Below are 18590 nucleotides of genomic sequence, written 5' to 3' on the forward strand. Positions count from 1 at the left end.
GTTCTCTTCTTCTTTTATGACTTGAAGCAACAGAATACGCAGGTGCTTGACAAAGGGACCTACCTACTGGATGTTGAGAAAGTCAACTGCCATCTAGCTTGAAAACACTTACCAAATATTTCCAGTATATAAGGCAAGGGAAATGAGTTTTCAAAGTGGAATGGAAGTTTTGGAGTGTATTTAAAGGATGAAATTGATGTTGACAGAGTACAGATAGCTGGGTGCCTCAGTTTTAAATTGTTTACCATAACAGCTATAAATCTGTTTTTGCTCTCTGGCTGACTGCTAAGGCCAAAGTAGAAAAGTTCTTTCTTTTTTCTTTTTTCTTTTTTTCTCTTTTCTCATTACAACTCTTCCCCCCCCCCCCCCCCCCTTTTTTTTTTTTCTTCCATTCTTGCTTGCTTAGTTTAGTCCCTGGAGTGAGAAGCAAAATCTATGCTGAGAAGTAAAGCAGCTGTATAGCATGGAAGACAAGGGAACATATCAAGGCAGTCACTTCTTGTACAATTGTTTTCTGTTTGGCTGGGTAAAAGAAAATGACATCTGATAATTTGATCTTTAAGGCCTACTGCTTTCCTGCAAATGTCAGGCATGTGATAACTGTAACTGGCAAGAGATGGGTAGAGGAGAGAGTGGAGCTGATGATGCCACTGTGGGATATGAATATCCCTCTCTTTGGCTTTATGGAGTGGAAATAGCAGACCCAGGGCCCCCAGTGACATTACAGGCACTGGAAGAAGGGCTAGCTGGGTTTACTTGTGTAATACAGGATGATTGACAGAAAGGGAGCCTGTATTCTTCTGGGCTTGCTTTAAGTACTCTGATAAATATAGGATAAATATCCTCCGGCATTGCAAGCTTCCAGTCCAATAAACACTGGAAAAGAAGTGAACCTTGTTGTCTTAGGTAACATGTATGTGTGTATTTGTGTATACTTGTTCTTTATTTGTAAGAGTTTAAGTAAGACCAAAAAAAAAAAAAAACCCCAGCAAAACCCACCAACATCCAGGTCTTAGTTTTCTGAGCATTTCAGAGGAGCAGCAAGCTTGTGTCCCTGTTCTCTGTCCCTGCCATAAGGATCAGCCATCTGTTTGGAGAGGACACCAGTTCTTAATGTGCTCTCATTCAGTACTAAGCTTTATCAAAGCCAAGGCTAATAAGCTTTAAGAGCTTCAGGGCATGGGTATGATGCATAGTTCTGTACATACGTAACACATGCATTTAAATACATAGTGTGTCCAATCTTTCACACTAGGACATCTCATAATTTGAATTCAGACTGTGTTTATTGATTTCCTATTCATATTCTTAAGTTCTGGCTTAACAGGCTTGCAAAGAGAATAGAAACATAATATTGTAAAACAAACAAAATAAAACAAAACCAACAAAAAACCCCAACCAAACCAAAAAGCTGCTCTAAATCATCACACAGAAGCACTACTTTGAGTTGACGGTGTTACACTCCTAAAAGTTAAACTTTTGCCAACTTTCTCTAACACTTTAGATATCTACATGTTTTAATTTCAGCTGTGCCTGGAAACTGGAAAGGCAAGTGTCAAAATACTATGCAGAAAAAGTTAGAGGCTAAGCACAGTCATATGAAAATAGGTCATTGTTTGAGGTTTGCAATTTAGTGTTTTGGACACACAAAATTCAGAGTATTTTGATGAGGCTGAGAGCAATATTTTGACATGAATATTCACTTGACTCTTGAACTAAAAGTGATTTTTTTTTCACTAGGGCTGCTTGAAAAATATTTTGGTGATCTGTTTTTGCTTGATGTAGTTGTGTGTGTGTTGGAGGTTTATTTCTGTGGAAAAATGTTGCTTTGTGGAAAAAGAAACTACTTGTTAATATGGCCTGGGTTTAGCATGCTTGGGCTGGGGAGAGACTCTCCAGTTTGTCTGGAAATTGCTGAGGATGAGGAAGCCCTTTCTCTAGACTGGGTGTCTTGGCATTACTGCCCTTATTCTTCCATGTCTTGGGTGCATGTTCTAGGTCCCTGGCTGCAGGCTTATATGTCACAATGTAGAAGACACTGTCTGTTCTTGAATAGCCTCATGAAGGGTATCTTGGGCAAGAGGAGAAAATTCTGACATCTGGAAAACATTCAAGGCGAGAGGGAGAAAAGTTGTCCCTGCTTGCCTGCTGCCCCTCTGTGCTGGGAAAGGAGCACTAAAACCCACAGCTTTGTCTCAGGAGCTGAGACTGAGTGAGCATTTAGCAGTTCTGGCACAGCGGTGTGTGTTTGGGAGGGAAATACATGAGGAGCGGGGCTGTAGCACACAGCCTTGCTGCGGTTCCTGGCAGCGTTGATGCCCATGAGCAAGCAGACACAGATGGACCTGGCTAAATTATGCCAAGAGCTGAAACCAGAGAGCCAGAGGTGGCTTAGAGCCAGTATAACCCTGACTCCTAGATTCTTGTTTCTCTGCCAGGCCTCTAAAAGTGTAGCACAAAACCATATATGAAACTCCCATTACAAAGTTTTATTCTTCATTATTTATCCCATAGCAGGAGTGCAAAGAGCTCAGCAATTCTGCTCTGCCTAGGATTATAGAAAGACTTGTGCGTTATGTGCATTAAATGAAGTGATTTTTTTTTTTTTTAAATTAATGGTAAACAAGTGAGGTTTCCTTAATGCTTTGCACTTGTGAAAATCAGGCCACTTACTTATGAACATTATTGCAAGAACCTTTTTCTAAAGGATTCCTATGTTTCAGTCTCCCTTCTCCCAAAACCACTAAAGGCAATTTACCAGGAGTCACTGGTTTGCTTTGAGGTAATAAACACACCACTTAGGGCAGTTTCTAAGCTGTTTAGAAACCAAAGCTGGCCTGAGATTATTTGGATGGTGTCTCAGGATACCAAGCTGCTGTTGTGCTTTGCCTTTATCCAACCTCAGGGCAAAACTGGGGATGTGACTTCTTAATCAGGGTATACCTAATGTGCCAGCAGTGTGGCTGGCATGGCTTTGCAGTTACCAAAAACCAATTGTTTCTTTGTGTTAAACAAAAAGTTAAAGTCACAAAAAATGACATTTGGGTTATTCTTTTCCTGAGAAATGTAAAAGTACACAGATTGGTTACTGAGAAAGGAAGTCAGATGTTTTGCTACCTGCTTGCTCTTAACATTTTTTATTTTTTTATTTTTTAATTTCATGTAGGAAGTTAAGGTGGTGCTTATATCCAGCAGCCAGTTCCTTAACAGTCTGTCATTACAACTGAATATTGCATGATCTGTCTAGATCTCACTTTATTTTTTTAGGGTTAGTACCACATCAGCCACTGCCTTTCTTTTGCCTCTCCTCCTCCAGTCTCTACACGCACCCCCCCCCTCCCCCCCGGATTTGTTCAACAATTTTCAGAGTAGGCCAGTGAAAATTTTAAATATCTAGTTCAAGTCTGGAAATGGAAGAATACCTATTCAAAGAGGTTTGGATCAGACTTCTTAAAACTGAATGTCTTATATTCCCCTGAGATACTTTGGTGTCATGTGGTGGTGAGAGAAACAGGAGCCAAGTATTAAAACAAAACAAACAAAAAAATCACCTGGATCACCCTAAAGTGATCATGCTGGTCATCTGGAAATGCCTTCTTCTCCATGGATGCAACACAGCTTTCTTAAGTTATGTTTTGACAGTGATTCCAAGGTAAAGCGTTCTATTCTAATATGAACGTTAGAACTTCCCTTCCCTTCCCTTCCCTTCCCTTCCCTTCCCTTCCCTTCCCTTCCCTTCCCTTCCCTTCCCTTCCCTTCCCTTCCCTTCCCTTCCCTTCCCTTCCCTTCCCTTCCCTTCCCTTCCCTTCCCTTCCCTTCCCTTCCCTTCCCTTCCCTTCCCTTCCCTTCCCTTCCCTTCCCTTCCCTTCCCTTCCCTTCCCTTCCCTTCCCTTCCCTTCCCTTCCCTTCCCTTCCCTTCCCTTCCCTTCCCTTCCCTTCCCTCCCCACTTGGGTTAACATTTTGTTCTGAGAATTTTTTATTCCTTTGTCAAGCAGCAATTCCCAGGACACTCCTCTGGGTGTCAGTACAATTTCAGGTATAGCAGCATTGTGGTGCTCCACACCTTCATTCAAAGTATTTTACAGTGGACAGAGAAATACAGTAAATGCTAAGAGGTAAAAATATGGCTAGTAGTGAGACAAGATATAGAATGTTTAAGGGGCAGATATGTCTGAGACACAATAAGGAATACATCAGAGCTCTCTTCATTTTCGTAAGAAGCACCAGACTACACTCCTGCATGTTGGGCTGCTTATGAACAGCCTGAGGCAGCAGTTTATGTGCAGGTATAGACTGAGGCTGCAGGAAGAAGCTACAGAGACACCAGAAAAAATGGTATGCTGATCTTTGTCTTTATCAGAATTAGAAAAAAATTAGACTCTCCAGGCTGTTGGTACCGATTAACAGGGTATGTCTGAACAGATTTCTGCAAACTAATAAAAAACTTGTATGGAATTTTTTAGATTTGGGGAGCATTGCTGGTCAGCTTTTTCCCTCGTGTGAGAGACAGTGTTGCTATTGCCTGTGAGAAATATTTGAGAGAAGAGAATGACAGGAAAGCTGGGTTAACAGTAGAAGAAAGCCTTGTAGTGAGATTTATAAGGTTGCTGAAAAAAATAGGTTGGAAAGGACCTCTGAAGGTCATCTAATGTACACCCCTGCTTGAAATAAGTCCAGTTATAGACGAAGATGTTCAAAGCATTGTCCGGCTGAGTTTTGAATGTCTGCAAGGCTGGAGATTCAACAGTCTCTTTGCACAACCTGTTCCCCTCTTTGGTCATCTGCATGATAACTTTTTTTTTTTTTTTTTTTTCCTATTATCCATTCTGAATTTCCCATGTTTCAACTTGTGACTGTTGTTTTTCATCCTGTTTTTCCTCCTCCTTCTTACTTCAAGAATGCTCTGGCTTCTTTATACTTTCCCATTAGATAGCTGAAGGCAGCAATAAGATTTCCCCTGAGCCTTCTCTTCTTTTACTGAATGACTCCAGCTCCCTCAGCCTCTCCTCATATGCCCTCACCATCTTTGTGATACTCACTCCAGTTTGTCAATGTCTGTCTTGTTCTGGGAAGCTCCAGACTAAGCACAATACACCTGATGCAGTCTCACAAGTACTGAGTAGAGGGGAAAAGTCCTTTCCATCTACCTTACGTCTATGCTCTTGCAAGTACAGCACAGTATGCAGTTGGCCTCCACTGTCATGAGATCACGTTGTTGATTGACATTCAATTTGTGGTCATCTAACATCATACGCCCTTTTCTGAAAAGCTATTTTCCAGCTGGTAGGCCCCTAGCCTGCCTTTTCGCATGGGTTTGCATCTGCCTTTGTTGGACTTGCTAACCCATTCCTTCAGCCTGGCAGGGTCACTCAGAATTGGGCATGTGTAGGTTGAAAGTGGAAAGATGGGGAAGCTCTCAGTAATTCCTAGACTTGTATTTTCCATTAAGTGCCATCGAACAAAATAGTGGTGTCCAGGCTGAACACTATATTTAACTCTTACTGGGCCTCTCCAAGTAGGAAATGATGAGGGATCAGGAAAGCAAGCAGTTCTGCTTTTCTGCCAGTAAGACACAAGGAACCATCTGCAGCAAGGGCTGCAGGGAACTTGCCAGTCCCAGAGGGATTGATGCAGAGTGGTGAATGAGGGTGTTTCTTCACGTTTATTTGAAAAATACTTAATGTGCTAAAACTTTTCTTTCATTACAATTGGAGAATATGTGAATAAGTGCCACAGGGATGCCACTGTCAGTTCCAAAGAGGTGTACTCAAAAAATGAGGAGGAGTGGATTTAATCTAAAAGCTCTTCCCCTCCGTTGCTCACAGGCAGGTATTGTCAGAGTGAATGAGAAAGTTTGCAGAAATACATTGCTTTAGCAGGGAAAAAGAGGAATGGTCATAAAACCCAGCAGAACTGCTGCGCATGGATTGTTATTTGGCCTTTAAATTCTAAATGGCTGGTTTTAAATAGACCTGGTGCAGATGGTTTCTGCTACAGGTTTATTGATTAAAATAGCTGCTTTACATCAGCTCTGGGTTTGTTTCTCCAGAGGCTTTTGTCTTCATGAATAATGTACCCAGTTCCTGCAATTTTGTTAGAATTCATCTGCTGGAGGCTGGCTGTGTTTCTCTAGGTTCTTAAGCCTTGGTTGACTAGGCTCTAAATTGTGACAGTCCCTGCCCTGCCTTCCTTGGAAATGAATATTCCCTCTTCCAACCCTCTAGTGCTGAATAAATCTTGTGCTTGCACATTGGAGAGTGCACTGGGAAACAGCTGCAAGTGTTTGGCTGTTTGGGGAAGGCTTGCATGATGCTGAAGGCTGTCTTGGCTATACTGGGGATTAGAGTTTTGCCAGCAATTGATCCCAAGCCTGTAAGAGTGGAATGATTCCAGTGTACTTTGGATCAGACCCTGAACTCTGAAGTACAGTGCTGTTTTAGGTGGGCACATCTCATGCCTTCAGTACCATAAGTCTTCCGATTTCCTGGAAGCATCTCATGAATGTATGATTAGGGGGCTTTTTACATTGTTATTCAGGCTTTTTTGTGCGTTGCTAAATATTTACTGGGAGAGCTTTACACATCTCATGTACGAACAGGAAGTACTGCTTTTTTTGCTTAAGGAATGGTGGAGCAGGCAAAGTGCAGCTTCCATTGCAGACCGAGGCTTGCAAATGCTGATATCTCTTCTGAGCAGAACTTGCTACTCTGCAACAGGAAGAGAATGCCATTGCAGGACCTGTAGCAAAAGGAGGGGTACAAACAGCGTGTAAAGAAAATGGAGGTGGTAACATGCTTTCCGTCCTCCTCTCTTCTCATCCGCTTTCTTATCATCACAGTAAAATTTGTCTAGCTACTTACTAAAGCAATAGCTCTTCATAAAGCTTCTGCCAACTCAGGGCAGGGGAGAAGTCAAATCATTACCTTTTTGTGAAAATGTTAGAAATTGGGCTTCCCTTTCACACTTAAGTGTGTGAAAGTTCATTGTTGGTAGAAAAATGTCACAGTTCTGAAAATGTAGCCAGCCATAGACATTCTATCCTTTTTACTTTCTTTTGCAGAAGGATGGGGTGGTGGGGTGATGAGCCTAAAAGCTAATTTTGGCAGCACTGTTAATTTTCTGCAAGTTACATTTCCAGAAGGTAAGAGCACAAACAAGTAACTGTTGTTACGAAAAAAAAAAAGCAATTCTGTTCTGAAATGGCTAAGGAGATATATATATATATATATATATATATAATGGATAAGGATATTGCAGTGCCTGATCCCTTTCCTGTTTTTTGTTTGTGCGTTTTTTTCTTTTTTTTTTTTAAAAAAAAAAACAAATGGAATTTCTTCTCGATTCCATTTGGCAAAGTGTATTTATCCAGGTAGGGGCACACATCTTGACAGCATATTAGTTCTTCTGAAATATCACTGACTTTTCTCTACTTTTTTACGACATGGAAGTTGTGAGAATGATAACTTGACTCTTTATGACTGTAAAACAACTAAAATCATACTCAGAGGGCAGCTGCCAGAGGTCAGCTAGATGTTTACTATGTGTACATTAGCAGCTGAGAATCCACCCTTCTCAGGACACCCATTTGGTGACCATTGCTGCCACAGTATATCCCTCACACTTCTTAAAGAACGGAAAGAAAGATGTGTGACCGGAAATATGAGCATCCACCAGATTTTTTGCTGTCAGGCAAGCCCCCTGTGACTGTGGAGTGAGTGGATGTGGTTTAGAGCAGGTCATTAGGCTTCCTTTCTTTCCTTCCTCCCTGTCATAAGCATGGGGTAGCCCAGACAGTGCATGAAGTGCCCAACACTATCAGCCTGGACCCTAAAAGGACTCAGCAGCCTCACTTCCTTATGCTAGAGTTACAAGCAAGACTCCCCTTGGCGTAGTTAGGCCAGTGCTTGAATGCTTTGGAAAAATCTCTCCTCCTGCTTAAATGCATGGCCTGAAATTGTAGGAGAGTGTTGAAAGTCTGCCTTATTCTTTGCCAAAATACTCTTTCTGTGAGTAGTGGAATAAAGGAAGCCTAGTTTATTGTGGTTCATCCTTTGGTATCACACATTGTGGAAGCTCTTGTTGAGGCTTTCCTGTGGCTGAGATATTCAGAACCTCTCTTTGTGTCTTCACAGCTACCTCAGAAAGTTTGAGCTCATGCTATTGCATTTCCGTGTGAAAGCAGTAATTGGCTCTCTGCCCCCTCTGTTAACGATAGATTAAATCAGCCAACTGGCTCAAATTTTATTAGGTTGAGGCAGAGATATACACACATAATCAGAGCACCTTGGTGTGTGCATAAACCTTATTTTCTCAGGATACCAGCCTATGGAAAAGATGCTTGATGAAGCTTTTCAAATGAAAACACCGCTAGTAGCGACAGTAGTAACTGTTAGATTACTCACTGTTTAACCACTAAGTTCAAGGAATGCAAAAAAGGATCAGAAGATCTACTAAATGGGATTACTATTTTGTAAAATACATTCTAATTTTGGGCACATTAAATGTGCACAAACATATTTTTCATTTCTCACTTCAATGTTTTAATGGAGATAGTCATGCTATTGCGATAGTATCTCTTCTTTATTTTTTAAGGAGCAAGTGACATCTAGTTTACCATACATAATGATGATCTAAATTATAGGATAATCCAACTGTTTAGTTTATTTTATTGTTTCACACAAAGATCTAAAAGGTGATGAAACTGTGCAATTAAGAAATGAAATGAAGGACTAAATTCCTCAGATACTGTGGGATACTGTGTTAGAAATGGGTCTAGTGTCAGGATGTGTGAGCTAAGGACCCTGGCATGACTCCTGAATGTAAAAATATCTTTAAGAACCTAAACATTACACCTTTTGATATGGCCCATTCTGCATGGTGTAACCTTGTAGGAAAATCTGTGTTTTGAGTTTTGACCCTCATAAGGGCTTCTGCCGAGGCTTGGCTTGCTGATTAAAGCTGTGAGAGTCCTAGTGATGCCTACTAATCCCCTGGGTTACCTGCATTCCTACCATATTTCCAGAGACATGGCTGAAGTTGAAGGGCATAGCTGGTTTGGTTGGCAACAGAGTGGGAAACATGGTTATGATGTGCAGCAGTAGTGAGAGGATTTAATGGGAGTAGTGAATTAATTAATTCTGATCCATACAGATACATTGGCTTCTAGCACAGTCAGAATCTTAATTAGGTAATCACATTTTTCCTTTCACAGTGACCGTTGCTCCAGCCATGCTGTAACTCTTTCATCTCTTTCTCTGCAATTTTATCTTTTAAAAATAAAATTCTGCATACCTCATTAGGAAAGCTTATTTTTTTTTCTTTCCATCTTTTCTTTCCATCCACATATGTGCATATCTGTTTCTGATGTCCTATGATCCTTCAACCTTACCTTTCAAATCCCTGTTATGGAATAAGATCAAGACTCCTTCTCCAGCTCCTCTGTTCCTCTAAATCCAGGATTTCCAACCCTTTGCTTTCTCTCTATCCCCCGCTGACTCAGTTAAATATATGTATTTTCTTTCCCCTTTTGTTCCTTGTGTATTTTCCCTTCTCCCTTCTCTAGGTGATTTTCAGATGCCAGCTTTGATCTATTTGTTGACAACTCTAACTTTTTTAAATTTTTAGTAATTTGTTAGTTTTGTACATTGGTGCAGAATTAAATATATCTTGGAAAGGAAGCATGAGTTGTTCCATTCACTGCAGGAACAAACTTCTTGTTACGTGTGTGGGAAGACTATATATGCAGTTGAAAATCGTCAGGGAGGCGCTGAGGCAATGGTCCAATCCACTGTGTTGTCAAGCTGAGTCTCGATGACCAAGGCATATCCCAGATTTGGCTGTACAATTAGCCCCATTTTTCTGAGCCAAGCTACTACAGCAAAGGCAAAAATGAAGGGCCAATAGTTTGCACCTCTTTATGTTCTTTTTGCCATGGATGTTGGGCAGTACGATGAGGAGTGAGTTCTTTAGTGAGAGGAACTGTGATACAGATCCCTGAAATTCAGTGGGGACCTTCTGTTTATCAGCTGGAGCACTGAGATGTCCCTCATGTTTTATAACCCCTTGCTCTTGGAGTATTGTCAGAGGCTTAAGTCACTGGTAGGGTATCCTCTAACTCTTGTGTTGGTGCTGTTGAGTTTATTTTTATGGCATTTACATCTGTCCAGAGAGTGTTGTTTTTTTTTTTTATTTGTCCATTTCTGTTGCCTTTGTGAAAGCAGCATTGGCTTATTATTATTATGAATTCATTAATTATGAGTAGTAAGAGAAATGGCCTCCTTAGTAACTGCAATTTCCTCTAAGGCTATTATTTCCTCCACCACCTCTAGCCATGAGGTTTCCTCCTGGCTCGCACTTAATTATGGTCCCTTTGATAATCTCTGGGGGATCGGGACTTTCTCAACAGGTAACATCAGCTATTTTTGACAGTAACAGTAGTAGGTAAGTTCTTTGCCATGTATCCAAAAGAAACTATTGGCTTGAGTGCTTAATAGTGAGACTATGGTCTTATGAACATGATTCAATATGGCTACTCCGGTCTGCAGGACCTGCTGCTAGAGAACATCTTTGCATTTTTCTGCATATTTTTTGTTAGCTGCCTTCCAGTCCTTCCTTCTAACTAAGCCCAAGAATAAAACCTTTCAATTCCTCCATATCCAATTCCCTACAGTACGATTTGAACCTTCTTTGTGACCTTTTCATGCCAAAGTTTGATTGGACTTTTTTTTTCTTTTTTTTTTTTTTTTTATTTCAGGTCACCAGTCTCTTCAGAAGATCAAGGTAAGATCTGTTTTATGTATACAAATAACATTAAAAATGAGATTAATGACTACCTAGGAAACTGTTTTAACACAGTTATGTTGGGCAAAAATGACTTTATAAAAATGAAAGTTCAATGTTGCTCAAACGTTCACACCTAGACATGAAGTTCTTGTTCATTTAGCTGGACCTGGCAGAAGCTAATGCTATGCTGAGTTATTTGTAAAATGAATCTTGCTCAAGCAACCTGAACCACTGAAAGTGTTTGCAATTTATTCACATGACTGCACAGAGAACCTATGGAAAGTTGTGTGTGGACTTAAAGGACAATACATGGTTTTAGCGAAGATGAACTGATCTCTTATGGCTCCCAGGACAGCACTTTTGTAACAGAGGAGAGTGGATTATGCTTTAAAGGCTTGAACCTAAGTTATCTTGGGTTACCTCAAAAATAAAATTGGTAGCAGGGTATGGAATTTAGCACAGCTTGGAGCTTCTACATGTAAAAATATCATTGCTTGAGTAGCAAGAGTCATAGAGATTTTCAGGTTTCAAGAGTTGCAGGTTATGGTAATGTGCTTGTTCTGAAGAAGGCTGAAGGATTTAATCTTTCCCTATGGACTAAAGAGGAAGAATGCAGTGACTAGCTGGTTAATAACTTGACCAACTTACGTTCTTAGAGCTAGGTTGTACATATATCCCTTTAGAGGACATTAAAGTAAGGTGGTGTTGATACTGAAGTCCAGAGGCATACTGCAAGTCAGGAGGGAATCACACTGGCAGAGTTGCACAAGGAATGGGGAAAAAAAAAGCAAAAGGAGACTGAAATTGAGAGGGGAAAGTTCATTATGTAGCTCTGAATCTGTAATATTATTTTGGACTGCAAAAGAAATATCTTTTTTTTTTTTTTTTTCTGGCATCCAAATTTTATACAGTTACAAAATCAGCAAAATTTCCAGACAATACAATAAACATTACTCAAGAAAGGTCCAGATGTGAAATAGCAAAGACAATTGCATATGAGGATGTAAGGGGAGTCTGAGCCTGGAAATGTGTGGAGTGCTACACAAGTGAGCAATAAAAATACTAATTCAGGTTTTGTGGGACTCAAGAGATGCTACAGAGTGTAACTGATGTATGTTTGCTTGGAGTGGGGGGTTACTAGTTAGGTATTGACCTACATTGTCCTTGGCTTCAACCAAGACCTTTTTAATCCAGTATACTGGCTGTCAAACATACCATCATTAATAAATTCTCTTCTATCTCCTTGACATGTTATTTCTTAGTAAAGAAAGCTATAGAAATGGACAAAGAAGTTAGACCAAAGATCCATCTAGCCCATTCCTACTGCCTGATAGCGGTGGATCCCCTGACAAGAACAGAATGGCAGATGCATGCAGTTTGACTTTGCTGCTCACTCTACTTCCAGTGATTTGCAGCACACTGACTTTGTGAGCGAAAGGTAGCTTTCTTATTTAATAGTTCATCTGCTTTTTAGCATGACCATATCTTTTTAATACAAAGTGCTAGAGACTTGTGAGATGTTAACAGTATTTACCATTTCTCTAGCCCTCAGAATAAATTTGGAAACATTACAGTTTATTATACTGTTTCAAGATCAGGACTTAATCTTCTTCTTAGTGGATAAGCTTGTTAGCGATAGACTGCTCTTGCTTTTCCATTTCCCTTCTATTTATTCTATTGCTTATTTTTTATCTATTAATGGAGCAACAGACAATGTAGATTGTATTTCCCACTATATCTTTAAACCTCAGTATTTTCTACTATCTTAATGCATTCCTTCTTTCCAGTATTTTTATGCTGTTCTATTCTTTCTCAAAATCTTCCTGTTTTTCATCTACCATCTGCTGCCAGGGTCTGGCTTTTCAGGCTTGATAAACATCTCAGAGTAGCCTCCTCTTTCTCACTCTTCCCTTTCTGCTATAAGAAACTTTCTCTGAAGTGTAGGATGAAAGGCCAGTGTCTCCTTGACCAATTACTGATGGGATAGTGCTAGTTATTCGAATTTTTGTTTCATGACTGTGACATATCTGGCTAGATTTGTCAAACATTTAAATATGTAAGAACGTCTCTCAGACACAAGAGATTTCCCATGCCCCAATGATTTTTTCAGAAAGAGAGGTCCAATACCTTGGATTTCCTCTGCCCCGCTGTGCCACATGCAGACCATGGTAAATGAGCACAATACCAAAAGGAAAACATGACAGATGTGCTGTAGCACAAGCTGATTTGAGCCTAGGTGCTTCTCAGCCCACTTTAAGCATAACTGAGGAAGCATTTCAAATTAGTCTTTGATCTGAAATCTATCTAAGCACAAAATGAGCTAATCCACAACAGAGCTGAAAATTTCTCTCTGAACTGTCTGCATTTTGCAGTGTTTATGCACACTTTTACTGGCATATTTTTCTTGGAGTAGGGATCCAAGAATCACTATTAGGGCTTTTATTTTCATTAATAACCAGTACTCAACTGTGTGCCTATTCAACATGTTAAACATTTATAAGTTGATTTATAAGCCAGTATTGCTTTGGGGTGTACAGCGGGTTAAAATCCAACCATAGAATAATCTACCTCAGTGGCATCACTTTCTTTCATCTGTTTTTCCCTATTACGAGGCACTTTTCTAGTGCTGATTTACTGATGGTGTGATGTGTTGGCCATTACTGAGAAAAGACACTTTCTCTGTTGTGTTGGATCTTTTACATTAACTTCCCATTTGGTTCTTCCTGGTCTTTGTTTTTTCTTCTTTAATCTGCAGTACTTTTTTTTTTTTTTTTTCTCCCTACTGTTTCTGTGTTTTTCTTTCCCATCTTCCTTGTCTTCCTTTTCAAATGTCTCTTTCTCCTTGTCCATGATCTTCTGGTTGCATTGTGAACAGGTTCTTGCATTGTGCTCCTCACTTTGGTTTCTCAATGTTCAGTGTTCAGCACCTGCTTCCCATGTTAGTTGTAAGCAGTAGTTTCAGCATCTGTAGTGTAGTAACAGAGTTGCTACCAGAATTAGCATCTTATGTGAGTGTCTCTTCCATTAATCCCTGACAGGACAACGCATTGTGCTGTATTGAGGAGAGGGTGAGGATAAAGCACCATCTGTCTGGGACTGGGCATCTATTGAACAATTGTAACAGTGCACAATGCTCCTTGTTGTGGACACGTGTTAAAGGCACCTTTATCAGCTACAAAACAGAACCACTTTAATTGCCACAGAAAGGGAAACAGTGCTAATAGAAAATCCCAAGCCTCAAAAGCAAACAAACAAAATCTCTTAAAGATTTTGAGAAGGTTTTTGTCTTTGTCTTTGGTACAGGTATTTAGGAAATGAGCATTTAAAGAATGAAATTCATCTACTTTCTTTTTAAAACAAAACAAAACACCAAAACACAAAAAGACCAGATAGAAAAGCTAACCCCAAATTCCCTAATTGTCTGACAAAACGGAACTAGCTAAGTAAAATTCAAAGCATAGTAGTTTAGAGAGGAGCTTAGGGTGGAAGCCCATGAAACTGAGCTTTTTGCCTTTTCTTCTAGCAGATAGGTTTATGTTGCATCAGCATAATTTCTAGCAAGCTCTGCTATGTTAAACTTAATATCTTTTTGCTGCATTAGATTCCAAATTCATGAGGGAGTACGGCACAAGTGAGAAATTAAGGCAAGAGGCAAATATATTCAAAGGAGATATTTTGGAGACAGTTGGTTATTACATTGTCATAATATGCCACAATGGGTGAAGATGAAGAGTGATTTTCTTCTTGAAAAGAAAAATGGAGACACCCAAAGATCTGTCAGATTCTGTCAGGGAATGCTTTTATGATAGTAATCCAGTCTGGATATCTTATCCTTAGGAGGCATTTCTGCAGAGCCAGGGGTACATTAGAAGTGAAGGGGGGGTTAAATGGTGACCTTCAAATTAACATTTTTAAAGGAATTTTCCACAGGGATTGCTTGGCATAATTTCAGACTGGAAGCTTGGGGTGGGAGATACAAGTCTGTCTCTGGATGCCCCTCTGGATGAAGAGAGCTGCTGTATGAATTATAAGGAAGGGAGTGATCAAGTGTGTGTATAGAAGGTGGTGGCATCTCCATTCCATACAGGAAAATGCTTTGCTGACCAATATGAACTTCTCCCTTTGAGGCAGGATGTGCTGTGCATTATGGAGTGTACTCCAGTACTGTCTGCCCCATTAAGGAGAAGTCTGAACCTGTGGAAAAAGGAGAAGGCTGTGGGAGTCTCAGAAAAGAACATGAGCTGAGAACACTTGCTGGCACATGGGGATTTCCTGTTCTCCCTGGAAACCTTAGGAAGCTGGCCTTCACACTGTCAATATCCTTTCTTATTTTTGGAGTTACTGACCACTAGTTTTGCTAGTCATAGTCTGCAAAAGAACAGTCTTTTCAGGAGTCTTTTGTGTTTCTTATTTTTTAAATATCCTGCTGTCCTGAATAAAAGGAAGAGCAGATAACTCCAGAGGAACCTAAACCTCTCAGTGCTGGTAGAATCATCAAAAAAAAAAAAAAAAAGGCACCTCTGTTTTATACACTCTATTCCATCAAAAGAGAGTGATGGTTTTGCACAGCTCCAACTGAGAAGCTATATTCTTCAGAGTGATGTTGCAGCCACTTACCTAGCAACATATTAAGATGTCTTGGAATGCTTTCACTGAGCAAATCAAAGACAGTGCTGTGTGTGGGGGTCCTGACTGCAGGTATTTATTTTGATTAATTAGCCACTTTGGGAAGAAAGCCCTCCTGGACAGTGTTTTGAAAGTCTGTCTGTGGCCAGCTGAGCCAACAGTTGTGTGGGGATCTGCTCTGAATTTGTTCATTCACTTCTCAGCTCAGCAGAGGGTGGGATCGATGTAAAGCCATGGCACCTAGAGCAAGAGAAAGTGTTCTGTCAAACCACTCCTCTAGGGATGAGGGAGATCCTCTTAGTCTGAAATCTTTAAAAGGTGCCCACACCCCAGCTCCTGTTATATCTAAGCAGGCTGAGGGATCAGTAGGCAGCTGGGAGGGAGAGGTTTGGCAGATGTAGGCATCTGAATGACTAGTAGAGGAAAACTGGGAAATGTTTCTTTCCAGATGGCCACTGTCTTTATTCCTTTCCTCTTAGAAGGAAGTAGGAGCAATGAAAGTGTTGTCTGGATCAGGGCACCTGTTTTCAAGCAGAAGCCCTGGGTAACCTTGCAATGTACTTCACTCCTGGTTTTTGTTCCTGGTGGAGGCAGTGATGCTGTTTGTGGTTGGATAACCGTATTAATGTAAAAGAGGAAAACAATTCCCTCCACCCACCCAAAGCCTCCTCCAGCAAGTAAATGCTTGAATTGACTTTCAGATTATTTAGTCCTATTATGAAGACCTATTTGCTGAAGATGAGTTACTTAGATATTCCTAGGCAAAGGCACTTCAGCCAGCCTTGCAGCGGCAAAAACCTGAAGGGATTGCAATGGGAGAGCCTGTGATAGGAATGGTCCACCAAGTTAGGGAAGGGGGAGGGATAGCATGGGTAGCATGACCTACACTCTTCCTTTTTTGTTACCCTTTCTTATTTTTAAATAAAAAAATAAATCACTGCTTAATCATTTTACCTAGAACTCCCTTCCTGCCAAAGTAATACAACTCCGCTGATAAAGTGGCTGCATTAGTCGGCCAAAGTCTCCCTGCCCAGTGTTCTTGCTTGATCAGAGACATTTTCTTCCACCACATCACTCCTGAAAATGACAGTAATTGTTCCTGTCTTGGCTTAAAAATAAAAATGGTGGATGGGAAAAAGAAAAAAAAAAGTCATGATGCCTGCCAGATGGTACTTAGTTTATCTGCAACTGCTCTTTGGTTTTTTGGACCATTTATAAAGGAAGTCCTTTTTCCTTATGGTCATCCTTTCCCTTTGTAAAACTGGTTGAAATGGTCTTGCAGGAAAAGTTCAGCATTAGGGTTTGAATACTTCCATTCCTAACTTTCAATTGCACTCTTAGCTCAGCACCAATGCCACATAAACAATTCAGGGTGGACTCTAATTGGCATCAAATTACCTTTAAACTAGGCTGACAGTGCAAATGGGGCCTTAAAGACAGCTTGAGTGTAATTTACATCTGCTTAAAAGCCTCTTTATCCTTCCAGAGTTTTATGAAGGAACTTCTGTGTAAGTGAGAATTTGGCCTTTCTTTTCCTTCAGCAAGCTTGTGTGTGGTTATTTTTTTTTTCTCTCTAAACAGTGTTTTGATACTGTGTGTTGTTTAAATCTAAAATTCTTAAAAGGAAAAGGTTTTTAATGCATATTTATAACCACCTGAGTAATGGATGGTTTTTGCATGATAAGTTTTTTGTTTTATTCCCAAACAGCTGCAGTTAAAACTGTGTCAGTTCTCTCCTTTGGATTTGCACAGGATGCGGTACTGCTGTAGCTAAATGACAACCCAAAATGTTTAGAAGGACTTTCTAACTCTTTGTGCAATCCTAGAAATAAATGTTATTGAAGTATGACTTATTCAGGTGTCCAGCATGCTTCAAAGGTGTCTCTTAAACCACAGGAGACTATATGCTTATGCACACGTTTTTCCTTGTGCAGATGGATTAGCTGGAGATGCTGTGTGAAGGCCTTCATAATATTCCCCTTGCTGAATAGTCGTCAGACTTCTGCTGTCTGGCTGCTGTTCAGCTGATGTGCTTTTGAGCTTTTGGTTGCAGCAGGTTGCTGCATTGTGTTTTCTTGGTCTCTTGGGAAGATTTTGAACTCTCGGGCTCTTTATCTGGTTTTCTTTCATGGAAATAGTGCCTCACAGCACTGCTCTTGTGAGCAACCTACACCAGCGCTGAAACTCTCAGATTCTCTAAGAAGCCTAAGCCTTTCCCAAAGCTGAAATCCTGTGGGGAAATCTTGTTTACCATCAGTTTCTTTTGGGTACTGTATAGTGGCAGCAAACAGATACGTTTTGTAAAGTTTCAAAATCAATCAATCTTTGCTGTAGTCAGCATGTGAAACACTGTGTCCTAGGCAAGAAATCACTAAATTCTATATATTTTTCCTGTCTTATTTCCATCATGGTTTTTAAACAGTCTTTAGGCTGAGGTATAACTCCTCTAGGAAGTCAAGAAACCTTTGCCTCTTCCCAGTCCCCATGCCACACTGCTCCTTTGGTAAGGAATAAACTTTTCAAAAGGGATAGTGAGAGTTTTTTTTTTTTTAATTATTATTATTTTTAGTTATAAATACCTTTAAAAGCTGATGTGTCTTTGGGCTTACAGGCAATCAAATTCCCTGCCAAAATATCCCGTTTGGTTATAATGGAGCTTCTTTCTCAAGTATTGAAACGTGAGGCTGGTATGGTAACCATATTTTTGCTCAGCATCAAAACTGTCAGAGTTCAAAAACGACAGAAAAATATTCTTCTGCTTGGTGCAAGATTTTTTTTTTTTTTTCCTGCTGGAATATGTGAGCTTTAGTTCAATGTGAAGGTAAAAATCAGCATAAAAAGAAAACAAGATCAAGGTTATCACCGACAGATACACCCAAAAGTCTTGCTATGAAACACCATTACTCAGCTTTATGTTCAGGCAGATTCCCGTGGCAGATTTTACAGTGTGTTCTCATGAAAGTGGTCATTTTTCGCCTGAACACAGCTTTTCCTATATGCAGCGGTAAGAAAAAAGTCATTCTGTTGCGCACCAGTGTAATGATAGGTTCCAAAATCACTGGGCATCCCTTACTAGGGCTTGGTGCAGGTTTTTGGCCCAGCTGACGAAAATTTGGTTGTAAGAGTCAGACAGCTGCTTAATGCAAAGTCCTGTTTCAGTGAATATAGAGGTTATTTTCTT

General features: G+C 40.2%; 1 protein-coding gene across 3 annotated transcripts in view; it reads left to right on the plus strand.

The window, feature by feature from the left end:
• The window catches only part of DGKI (diacylglycerol kinase iota), a 212342-nt gene that overhangs the window by 171547 nt on the left and 22205 nt on the right, over positions 1 to 18590 (plus strand). For all 3 annotated transcript variants that reach the window (XM_083801009.1, XM_083801007.1, XM_083801008.1), the window contains one exon: positions 10755 to 10780. In XM_083801009.1, coding sequence (XP_083657135.1) covers positions 10755 to 10780 — 26 coding nt within the window. The remainder of the gene's footprint in view (positions 1 to 10754; positions 10781 to 18590) is intronic.

Source organism: Anser anser (genome assembly GCF_964211835.1).
Source record: "Anser anser genome assembly, chromosome: 1".
Lineage (NCBI taxonomy): Eukaryota > Metazoa > Chordata > Aves > Anseriformes > Anatidae > Anser > Anser anser.